The 12500-nt window shown below is 40.1% G+C and overlaps 1 protein-coding gene across 1 annotated transcript in view; it reads right to left on the minus strand.

Annotated features, from left to right (window-relative positions):
• Positions 1-4135: 4135 nt before the first annotated feature.
• Positions 4136-12500, minus strand: part of LOC134330617 (scavenger receptor cysteine-rich type 1 protein M130-like) — a 34626-nt gene continuing 26261 nt past the window's right edge. The window contains exons 5-20 of the mRNA XM_063011856.1: positions 12314-12500; positions 9124-9438; positions 8709-8999; positions 8521-8592; positions 7841-8155; positions 7685-7741; positions 7436-7591; positions 7150-7248; positions 6841-6903; positions 6525-6590; positions 6372-6440; positions 5552-5629; positions 5195-5257; positions 5030-5095; positions 4857-4916; positions 4136-4677 (exon numbers count right to left, since the gene is read on the minus strand). The exon at positions 12314-12500 is cut by the window's right edge and continues 134 nt beyond it. Of these exons, the coding sequence (XP_062867926.1) occupies positions 4592-4677; positions 4857-4916; positions 5030-5095; positions 5195-5257; positions 5552-5629; positions 6372-6440; positions 6525-6590; positions 6841-6903; positions 7150-7248; positions 7436-7591; positions 7685-7741; positions 7841-8155; positions 8521-8592; positions 8709-8999; positions 9124-9438; positions 12314-12500 (2043 nt within the window). The 3' untranslated portion in view covers positions 4136-4591. The remainder of the gene's footprint in view (positions 4678-4856; positions 4917-5029; positions 5096-5194; positions 5258-5551; positions 5630-6371; positions 6441-6524; positions 6591-6840; positions 6904-7149; positions 7249-7435; positions 7592-7684; positions 7742-7840; positions 8156-8520; positions 8593-8708; positions 9000-9123; positions 9439-12313) is intronic.

The following is a 12500-nucleotide window of genomic DNA, read 5'->3' on the forward strand; positions in this document are numbered from 1 at the left end:
AATATACACAATCGGATCTTTTTGTCTAATTGAGATGGGTCTTTGTTTTTATATTTTATAATTTATTGTTGGAGCACTCTGTTCCATGTTGAGTATATAAATAAAGCAATTTAAATAATAAACATGTAATACAATGTTTTTTTTACATTAGTAATTCATTTTACATGTAATTTGGTAATAAATTAATTTAAGCAACAAAAAAATCTAAGGAGCCACTTGGGAGCCGAAAGAGCCGGCTCTTTTTAGTGAGCCGAGCCAAAAGAACCGGCTCTCTAAAAGGAGCCGAAATTCCCATCACTACTGTGAGAGCTGGGGGGGGCAGTAGATGTAGCCAATGAGAGAAATGAACTTCTCCTAAAATGAGTGTAGAAATCTCTTTTCCTCTTGTCCAACACGACCACTAACCATTCATGGCCGCTAGATGGAGCTATAAGCTTAGTTTTGACATGAGTATTCTCTCCCAAAAACCACTATTAAAAGTTCATTCCTAATAGAAGCTACTACAAGCTAACTTACATTCACACTAAATACCAATAAATAGATTTAACAAGATGAACTTACCAGCTTCTATAACATGAAATCCTGATTCAATTATTTAGGTGAACAGTAACATTCCTAACATACAACACAATGTTCTTCACATTCTTATATAGTTACTCTGACTATCGGCATAACATCATTCCTGAGGCTAGATTTACATTTAAAAGATTTACATAAAGAAAGTATCATTATAAAAATATCAATTATAGGAATAATTAAATGTTGGGACGATGGACTAGACCCTGCCGGACTGTCTTTAAAAGAATTAAACATGGCTTAGTTCTTCTCCAATCTGGGTATGATCCAGATTCGAGATCACTAAAGTTTTGTGTGTGTGTGTGTGTGTGTGTGTGTGTGTGTGTGTGTGTGTGTGTGTGTGTGTGTGTGTGTGTGTGAGAGAGAGAGAGAGAGAGAGAGAGAGAGAGAGAGAGAGAGAGAGAGAGAGAGAATTAATGTTTGTGTGAATTATCTTTTGGGGTCTCCCAAAAATATCACTTTAAGAATCCATTTGTTGGATCATGGTCTAGCAGATTTTGGTACTGTAGTGTAACAGACCTTTTTCTATGCACATTAGAACTCTGAACTTTCCCTAAGGTTACTGATCCTTATCTTCAGAGTTTATGATTCCTGGACTCAAGTCTTGGACTACACTGACCTTTTGCTGAGCCTCTCAGCTCCAGTTTATAACATTTTAACAGGACAAAGGGACAGACATCAGTGGAGGTGATACTCAAAGTGGATTAGACTAAGGGTATAGCCTTATAACCCAAGTTATAGTGTTAGAAATGATGTTATGCATTATTATGTGTTATTATTATATGTTATGCAGTACGTGTTAGGGTACCTGTGGCGTCTGGTGAACGCACCACCAGTTCCCAGCATCGCAGGTGTTACAAAACACCGAACAGCAAGGCCTCAAATAGGGGGCCGTCTATTTAGTGCAACGACCTGCAGCTGTGGCGTCGCACCTTCTCCTTTGTTTTTCGTGCATGGCTGTGTAGTTGCACGCTTTAGCGGCCAGGTTGGTATCCCCGGGAAATCGTTAGGATAGTCGGGTGAGTAAGCTGAAAGGCTGAGGTAAATAGGGTTTTTCTTTACCTCTGAGGGAAAGACTGGTGCGACTTCGCGCAGCCCTCGCTCTGCTGTTCATATCAGCATCTACAGCTAGACCTTTCCTGTAACCGTTAGCAGGAGGCTAGCATTAGCGCAGCCGCCGAAACAGCAGAAGTTTTTATCCGTTGTTTCAGACGGGCTCGTCAGCGCCTGCTTAGCCTAGTGGGTTAAGCGTCCGCTTGTCTCGCTCCCCACGCCGGTTTGTGTCCGCACTATATAACATTAAAATTGTCTTCTCTTTTTTCTCATCGGTGCGAGGCTGGTGACGTTGCCGATCCGGGATTTCCGAAACTGCGGCCAGTTTCGGTTTCTCTATCCCGGCTGTGTTTCCCGAGACATTGGTCCTCGGGGCCTTTTAAGCACGAGACTCCTTTTTCCCTATTGCTACTAAATAGTGCAGCGAGTACGCAAATGCCTCGCACACAGGCGATCCGGGTTCGCGACTCGTGGTTTTTGTGTTTTTGCATATTTTTCTCTTTTTTCCTGTTTAGTTGCCTACGGCGCCAGCAGCATCAATCGGGGTTCTCCCGATTTGCTTTTTGTTATCCTTTTACCTTTTGTGTTTAATTATTATTTATTGTTTATAAATAAAATCATTTATTCTCTGCATCCTTGGGTCCTACGCCTCTCATTATAACAGTATGTTGTTCTTAACTTTATCTGTATGGCGTGTTATATCTTAAATAAATTATTTTTGTTTTATTATTTACTTAATAGACAGTGTGTTTGTTGTAATGGACTCGTAATCGTAGTAATGTATGCTAAAGCTGTAGAACATATCTGATATTCGGATCTGTCTTGTTAATAAGAGGGAACTTGTACCAGAGTGTATCAAGAATTAACTTGTATAATGGAAAGCGTTTCCTTCAAGAAACCAAATTAAAATTGTCATTTTCAAGATGTATTGATGGCGCCATCTACTGGCCTCTAGTGAGGGTTTCCATTGCTCATTGGCTATACCCAACCTACATCACACCTCCCACAATCTTTAAAAAGTGGTGGTAAGTCTGTCCTCCAGTTAGTGAAGGAGCAGCAGAACAGAGCAGCAGAAAGACCGAGACCGAGAGAGCAAGTCCTGACCCAAGCAGAAAGAAGAAGGAGAAGTGGCCTGCTTGCTTCTTTGGCTTCTTTGAATATCTCAGAGCTTGCAGTCTCGACTCCCAGATCGCAGTCTCTAAGTAACGTTCGTATTAAATTAGTCAAGTTTAGTGCGCCAATCACATCTACTGGACACAATCTTTTGAAACGTTGCCGTTGGCCAAGGCAGCAGTTTCAACACTGTGATCCGGATTCGGTTGCGCAGGCAGAATTCAACCTCTTCATGTGAAGCATTGTGTGAGTTTTATCACAGACCTTCTCAAGGAAGAGAAAGAAACCATCTGAAATGAAGCCGAAGTTCCACGTTCCTCATCGTAAAGCTGACCTGGGACAGAGGAGAGAGCAAACCTAGCTTCGTCTGTTGAGACCAGTGAAAAAGTTCTGATGTGAGGTAAACATCACTGGCTCCGGAAGATTACTACAAGAGGTAGACTCAATTTTTATGTGCTCTGTGAAGGGTTAGCTTCTGTTGTTTTCTTTAAAATGTACATTTATTACTGATCAATAACAGGCATCTCTATTAGATTTCCATTTTCTGATCCCCACCAAGGTTTATTTCAGTTATAAGTTCTTAGCATTGATTTTGTACCTACACCTTTATTTAAATTTTCTTACTACTTAATTGTTTTATTCCCTGATTAATGACTGTTTCTATGCTATATTTTTAATTAACTTTATAATTCTTTAAACTTAGTGCTGTGAGTTTAATTCCCAGGAGAGAGGAATAATTGACTTAAAGAATTTTACTCCTACAGAACAAGACTGATCATTAATTTGTTTTTTTCTGGTAATTTTCCTTAATGTTACCAGTGGTGCCGTATAATTAATTGCTAACATCTTTTCCCACCATTTAACACTACAGTACGCACTACTTCCCTTGTAAATGTACCTCATGATTTAGTCCTGAGAAAGAATCATACATTGATGCTGAGAAGAGCTCTGGTCCATGTTGAGGAGTTCCTCTTGAGCCTCTCAGTTTTGGTCATTAGACTGCAGAAGCGCTTGTCTGATCTGAAAGGGCTGAACAGGTATTTACTGGGATGGGTGGAGTCCCTGATAATGTTTGTAACTCACACATTGATCAGACATCGATCGCTGCTTCCTTCTGCACTGCTAGTTTACATGCTAATGCGGTTAGACTGAAAATGTGCATTAAAGATTTTCTGCTCATCAGCTAGCTACACTCACCGCAGTGTTAAAGATGCTAATATTAGAATAATTAGAAGATTAGCTGATTATTCAAAAATAGAATCTTTTATTATTTTATTGATTCTATTTAAAATTATAATCAACCGCTGTATCCTGGTCAGGGTCTCAGCAAGTCTGATTCCACCTGGAAAGACTAGGAGCAAAGCAGGAACACACTGGACAGGACGCTGATCCATCACAGGTCTGCACCCCTTTATTAAAGTCTAATATTTTAATAAATGTACTAATAATTACATGTAGATCACAGATCAGCAACTTTATTCTCAAAATGTATAAAAATAAAGTATTAGTTCACTTTAAATATAAAAATATTAAACTACCTTAAACTTAATTATAATAAAATATAAACATTACAAAATATTAATATCAAATATGTAGAATTTTTCTTTTACTTACAGCAAATTGATTTTTTCTAAAATACAAAATAAAAAGATATTATAAGCTGGATCTTTGTGTTAGCGAACTGTGGCTGGTTACGTTACAGAATGTAAAATAAAATTTGGGGACGTTTTTACCCCCCCGTGCTCGACTGAAATGTTCAACACTGAGATCAACAAAGATTCAGATGAATAAAATATCAGGAGCTGAAGCTGTTAGAAAATCATTTCCTGAGGTTAGAGATGTTATGATGTCATTTCCTGAACAAAGACATTGGGCGGCGTCTCTGGGTCACATGGTCTGGGTCTCTCTGAGGCTCCTTCTCCACGTCATCATAATCTGTAAAATGAGTAAATTGAGGTGTTTAAAATAAGGAGGAGGCTGAAATTTTCCTCATAGATGATCAATAATGGAAGCAAACTTTCACTCTGCTGCCTGTTCACTTTATTTACAACATTTACTCCATCCTCCTTAATCATGCACATTTCACACACAGCCATGGAGCTAAACCAACCCACCTTCTGCACCTCCTACTTCCTGTTCAGCACCCATCACATCATCATAGTCCTCTGATTCCTCTATTAGAGCAACATGAGAAGAGAAATAATGATGGCATTAAGAAACTCAACTGAATTCTTACTGCATTGATGCTTCAGTTTCAAATTCATTTCCTCCTGTCAGAGAAACAGACCTGTTATCAAGTTTGGCTTTGTTTCCATGGTAACAGCATCATCATGGTCCTCTGGTGGTGTTTCTTCTGCCCAAATGTAGAGATCAATACCATGAAATCAGTCATGATGTGGTTCAGAACTCTTTTCATGCTTGAAGTTACAATATTGTAATATTATTGTCCTACCTGTCATTATCTGGGACTTCTGATCAGCTGTAATGGCGTCATCATAATTCTCAGCTTCGTCCTCTACACCAAAACACCCAGATTTCAACTTTACTCAGGTACCAGTTCTTAAAGTTACAGGGGGCCAGTAAAGCTCCCCAAATGCTTTACAGGAATCTCTCCAATCACAGTGGATTTAATGATTCCATTTTCATCACATGAATTCTGATCTTATAAAGTGTAGTGAATGTAAAAATCCTCCCTCTAGATCTTTATAAATATAAACACACTACAGCAGAACCAGTGTACAAAGTTCTTTACAGTATGGAGGATTCATTTCTACAGCTTTCTAAAAGAAATCACTAAACAGAAGCTCACCGGCTACGTTATCAGGGATCAGTCCAGCAGTCATCACATCATCATAGTCCTCTGGTGTGTCCACTCTCCTCGTATCACCTAAATCACATAAAAACAGAGGATCAGATTTTGGAAGACTCATCCCATCTACTGCACTGATTTTTAAGGTAATTGTTTTTAGTTGGATGGTTAGAAAACCTTCAGTTAAAAACAGTTAAATATTTTCTTTTGCACCAGTTACAATAAATAAAGTTTTTGTACCAATTAAATTGTAATAAAGTCTCCTGAAGTGGTTTTACCAGAATGTATTTTAATGCTTTTATAATGAATTTTATTTCACCACAATTTAACTTAGCAAGGTTTTGTTTTTTCTACCAGTAAATCAGAGCTGTTTAAGATTTTATTGAGATTTTAATTGTTTATAATTGATGAATCTACTTTAGGTAATTACTATTATTTACTTGTTTAAATACTTGATTATTTTGGGGATTGTACTGGAATATGAGACTTTATTGTCTGTCACCTTATCTTAACCCACTTGCTTGTTTTTCTGCTCACTTGAGAGGTGAGGGTCACCCTGACCCGCTTAAGAAACTTGCTTTTCACATATTGATGCAGATGTTACTTATTAGATCTTCACATGTTTTAGCAGTCAAGTCTGGTCTGGACAGGCCGCCATTTACACTTGCTTTTGTGCATCATGGTGAACTTAAGGTTCTGAGAACAGAGCCATTATTCCTGGGTGGATAAAAGACACTTAGGTTCTACATTCCTACAATCATCTACATTAACTAATTTAAATAATATAATCATATTTAATGTTAAAAATACAGGTTATTACCAGGTATGTTTTCAGGAATCGATCCAGCAGTGACGGCATCATCATATTCCTCTGCTGTTTTTACTTTCGCTGTATCACATAATAGATCAATCATCTTTATTTAATCATTAATATTATAATAATAAATTGTGAAAATTTAACAAAGGTACAAACTTATCAGGTCATTAGTTGTGATGGCATCATCATAATACTCGGCTTTATCTCCAAACCCAGATTTTTCTACATGAATAAAGTTTACAATTATTGTCATTGACACTTTTCCTCATTCCAGAACAACAGAAACAACAAACTAGATTCACTATTAAAGAGAATTTTATAATGAAGGAAAAATCTGTGAACTAACAAACCAAAGAGACCAAAATGAAGGTGTCAGGATTAAAACTCTGGATTTATGATAAACATTTTCTTCATAATTTTAATGTTTCTTTGTGGAACAGAGTTGAACAAATCCACCCTCCAAATCTTTTACCTGAGAGAAGCTCCTCATCCACGTCTTCATACCCAGAATGCTCTGATTCAGAGAGGAGACTTCCTGTTGAGAAGAGAAGAACAGTCATGAGACGAGTTCAGAACAGCAGATCAACAATGAGCCTCCACAACTTTGTTCCATTTCCCTGAAAGGTTTTATACTGTGCAGGATCTCAGCAGAACCACTCAGCACACAGTAGTAATACCCTGGTACCAACTGTATATTTCTTTAAATAATTTACTGTAAATGTGTTTATTATTATTATCAGGGTGCCAAAACCTTTACATATAAGGTCTGTATAAACGTCACCTCTTTTACTGGAACGTCTGGTTCTTCTAGTGGAGTATCTGTGGTTGATTTCTTCATAAACTGCCTCTGACAGAGTCTTATGCTTCATCTTATAGAGACCTGATAATGGAGAAGAGAAACACAGTTTAAGCTTAGAAAGAGAGAAAAGCATGAACGGTTTAAATTAAAAGGATCCAGGATTAAGCCTTGTGGGACTCCACACATCCCAGTCCAACATTGTCTTGACTGAGACAGGGGGGTAAATGTTCAGTAACTGAAGCAGGATTAAATCTCTGAATGTTCCTACCTCTCCTGAGTCCTCTGTTCTGGAAAAACATCACAACCAGAAGCACTAAGGCCAGGAAGAGCAGCGTTCCCAGCAGGATCAGGGCCAGTGGAGGGGTGGATAGAGCAGCTGCTGATGGAGGTTCTGGATTGGCTGTTCTTTTCATTGTTTGTTTCACTGCAATTAAAATATAAAGGATATTTTTGTAGATCATAACAGAGTTTATTATTATTAACGTGTGTATAGATGATAGAAAGTAAAATATTTTACCTGCTTCGGTGATGATGGTGGTTGTTGTGGGTGTAGTAATAGAGGATGCTGATATCTCTACATTAACAGAAATGTAACAAACCTTTTATATTTAGTAATAAAAGACAGAAAACTGTAGTTGGATTTTATTCCTAAAAGTAATCCCACCCCTCTGACCTGCACATGTGACTCCAGCATCCTGTTTGTGGGTGCAGTCTGTCTGGTACTTCAGGGAATGATGACAGTTCCACAGGTGAATCTCGTCTCCTCTACACTTCACTCTGTTCAGCCAGATGGTTCCTTCACCAGCACCAAAGGTAGCGTTCCTATCAGCACTCAGTGCTCCACCACAGCCCAGCTGCCTGCAGACCACCTGAGCATCTCTGATGTCCCACTGATCATCACACACGCTTCCCCATGTAGCATCATAATAAACCTCCAGCCTTCCAGAGCAGCTTCCCTTTCCTCCAATCAGCCTGAGAGGCAGGTGATCTACACATCACACAACATTACACACAACTCAACATTACTGTAGCGTAGATATGGACTAGTCAGCAGAAATCATTATTGCTTATTACTTTTTTACTATCCTGCTATTGACCAGTTTGACGTCTGTGTATTCATGATTGGCTAATGTCGGGGGTGGAGGTGCACATTAAGAGGTGAACATGTTGGTACAACCCAAGTGCAGGTCTTAAGCTCAGATTAAATTAGCAGGGTTACATCAGGAAGGGCGTCGATCATAAACACTGTGCTGATCTGGTATGTGGACCAGATCTGCTATAGAAGATAAATGAATAGTTCTAAACGTTCTGATTAATAAGATACAGAACTGATTTGATATTAGATGTTCTCACTTGAACACTGTTTCTGGTGAGGAAATGTGAAGCATGTCAGATGGTCTTGATGTACCAGATCTTCTTTCTTTCCTGTAGGTTTGATGAACATTAATTATAATGAGAAGATTATGGATTTGATTCAGCAGATGAATTCATTCTGTAGCTTCTTAATTCAGGTTTATAATAAAGAGAGAAGATCTTCATACCTGAGCAGGTAATTTGAGCAACACCATAACACCTGTTCTGCCCCCATGATGATGGACAATTCCTTAGAGCTACATCATGTTTCCTACAGCGCAGATCATCCAGCCAGTAGGGGGCAGATTCCAGTCTTGCTGTTGTATGGTACTCAGTTCCAGTTCTTCCACAGTTCAGCTCTTGGCAGATTAAACTTGCTGTAAGTTCATTAATGTTTTCACACACGTTACCCCAAATTCCATTGTAGAAAACCTCCAGACCCCCCTCACACCCCCCAGTGAGTCGGAACTCATTAAACTCTGTTAAAAGCAGAACAAATAATTTATATTAGACTTAAAAACTATTAACTGATGTATATAGATCGGATATTCACATATATAACCAGTAAATGATGCAGAACATAAAATACACAGCACTCTGTACCTGAACACACCACCCCGACGTCCTCTTGGTGTCCACATTCATTCTCCTCACAGATCTTAAATCCGCAGTTCCACAGGGAAGTCTCGTTCCCCTCACACTCCACCTTATTCAGCAATATGGACCCAGTTCCAGGACCAAACCAGGCTGGTATGTGGGTACTGAGGGCCACACCACACTGTAGCTCTCTGCAAACCACCTGGGCATCTTTAATATCCCACAAGTCACCACACACTGTTCCCCATGAACCACTGTGGAAAACCTCCAGCCTTCCTGCACAGTCTCCACCAGAACCAACCAGCCTGATGGAGTTGTGGGCTGGGATAAAGAACACACACATAGCATGTTATTATTTAATGTTTTTTTTTCTATAAACACAGTAAATGTTGTAACAGGTTCACAGTGAGGTGAGGGAGAAAGGTGTCAGGTGTAACCCCACATTTGCAATATTAGAAAATGAACCCAAGTGCAGGAAACCTAAACAAAGTAGAACAATGATGTAGCTCAAAAGCCACAAAACAAAAGAAAATTAACCAAATAATCAAACTCCGCCAGCTACTCAGTCCACCGGCAAGTTACAACCCAAATACTTGTATACAGTACTGTGCCACACCACCCATGGACAAAACTTAAGACTGAAGGTTACCAGTTAAAACTTGAATGTAACCACCTTTTACTGACCACCAAAAAAAACTGGGAAAGGCTAGCAAAGGATCTAGTGAGGAGACAAAGCCCAGAGCTGAATCTTTGTTACGAGTTTAAAGATTTTGTTTGATGAGGTACAGGGAATGCTTTGAAGTGTAGTTAAAAAGAACGACACTTTTTATTTATCAGTACCGCTCTGGTCTGCCAAAACTGATCGTGGCAGGTCATGATGTTACAAACTGCTTAATTTCAAAGAGTTTCTATATTCTGGACCGCCCTGGGGAGGAAGGATATCTTCCTCCTCTGCATCCTGCAGTGTGGACAACGGAGTCTGCATCCTGAGGGGAGCCATTCAAATTCAGGAAACAGAATATGAGAGGGGTCCTGTAAAATCCTGTGAGCTGACTTCACCGTCTTCTGATCACATAAGGCGGTAAGAGAACAATAGGTTATTCAATGATTTTTGAGCAGACTTTGACCAAATTCAGCAGACGATTTTTGTTTTGCAGAGTGATGGAGTGAAACCAGCAAGTGGAAGAGAAGGTTATTATATTTTATAAAAGTGTAATAGAAAGTGGTAAGAATGTCCTTATTAGTTCCAAATGATTTTAACTTCCTGAGTAAGTACTGTCTCTGATGGCATTTCTTTAATATCCCCTCTGTATTAGAGGAAAAGAGACAGGAGTACTGTGTCATCAGCAAATTTCACTGTGTGGCAATTAGGCTGGGCAGTCCTGCAATCATCTGTGTAAAGGATGAAGAGAAGAGGAGAAAGGACACAGCCTTGTGGCGAACCAGTGGAGGTGAAGAGGATATTAGACAGGGAGTTGTTCACCAGAACTCTCTGTGTCCTGTTAGTAGGAACGTCTATAGTCCACAGAGTGAGTTGGAAGCGTGTGGTAAGCCTCTCAGCTAACATATGTGGCTGCATGGTGTTAAATGCTGATGAAAAGTCTGCATACAGGAGTCTGGCTGAGGTATTGGGGATTTCCAGATGCGTATGGATGGTGTTCAGGATAAATATCTTCACATCATCAACCCCTCTACCAGCCCGGTAGGCAAACTGCAAATCGGATCAGTTACCCTGGTGATATGATCTTTTAGAATCATCTCCATAGCCTTCATTACCAGAGAGGTGAAAGCCACTGGTCTAAGGTCGTTCAGGACCTTTGGAGTGCTCTTCTTTGGGATAGGGATCACTACTGTTTACTGTACTAGTGCTTCCATATCAAGGGGACTGTGCTGCTAATCAACAAGCTCTGGAACAGATGCTGAAACACCCCCCAACACAGCTGCTCAGCACAGCGTCTTAGGGTCCGTCCACAGATGTTGTCCAGTCCTGAAACTGTGTTCAATTTAGTCCTTTTAATTGGTCTCACCACTTCTTCTGTGCTAATGGTTAGGTCAGACTCATCAGGTCTGAGAGAGGATATGAGTGATTTTAACTGGGTGCTGTTGTCCTTTTCAAATCTGGTGAAGAAGGAAGTGAGATCATTGGGGAGTGAAGTGGAACTACTGCCTGCAACCTGAATAGGCTTATGGCTGGTGGAGACAGAGTTTACTGCTGCCATGTTCTTGAGGACCTGCCAAGCTGAGCGGAGGTTCCCTTTAGCAAAGGCCTGCTCCACTTTGTTTTTATATTTCAGCTTGCCTATTTTGCGGCTCACTTGACCTCTCTGTTGACCTCCCTTTTTCTTATTCAGAATGTCTTTCAGATTTTTAGTCACCCAGGGTTTACTGAGATATCAGTTCATATTTATAGAGCATATTTTGAATATGTTCTGAGGCTGCAGGTGCATTTGCTACACCAAGAGGAAAAACAGTTGTGGGAATTCCCTGGGGAGATAGAATGGATGCAGGGAGATGGCCAGGAGTTTGACATAAGGGTTACACAGTTCTTTCCTGACAAAAAATGTTTTGCACCAGCGTGGATTGATGTAGAGTCAGACACCACCACCATGAGGTTTACCGAACAGCTCAGTGTCATGATCTAACCTTTACAGGAGACCTAAAGCCATCTATATGCAGACTGTCGTTATTGTCATTCCCGTTCAACAGCGTTTCAGTAAAGGCAAGAATGGAAGCAGTCCGATACTCATACATGTAAAAAACACGAGCTTGCAGCTCATCAATTTTATTGGCAAGGATCATTGAGGGAAGTAAACAGTGAGTCCATTCACACTCTAAATGAGGCACAACATACTCACAACTCGCGTAACACCTAGCAGAAAACATAAAAAAAAAAGAAAGACGCCGACATACATTTACAGCATTTAGCAGACGCTTTTATCCAAAGCGACTTACACGATGAGCAATTAAGGGTTAAGGGTCTTGCTCAGGGACCCAACAGTGGCAACTTGGTGGTGGCGGGGCTTGAACCAGCAACCTTCTGTTTACTAGTCCAGTACCTTAACCACTGAGCTGTCACTGGGACATACAAGCTACTCTCTATGACCGCATGAGCAGTGACCTGGAAGTTCTTACTATAGATAGATCATAGTAATTTTGTTTTTAGTTAGTTAATAGTTGCTGGTTTGTAGCTGCTTACCAGAGCAGGTGATGGACAGCAGTTCTCTGGCGCTGCAGTTAGCAGGTTTTGCACTGCTGCAGTTCCCCAGATGTTCTTCACTTCCAGAGCAATTGAAAGCTGTTCCACACGTGTGGTTGTGTTCAGTAGTGGATGGAGAGGAGCTGAAGTTCAGCACAGATCCACAGCCCAGCTGTCTGCAGAGCAC

This window comes from Trichomycterus rosablanca, chromosome 1 (assembly GCF_030014385.1).
Source record: "Trichomycterus rosablanca isolate fTriRos1 chromosome 1, fTriRos1.hap1, whole genome shotgun sequence".
In the NCBI taxonomy this organism is placed as follows: domain Eukaryota; kingdom Metazoa; phylum Chordata; class Actinopteri; order Siluriformes; family Trichomycteridae; genus Trichomycterus; species Trichomycterus rosablanca.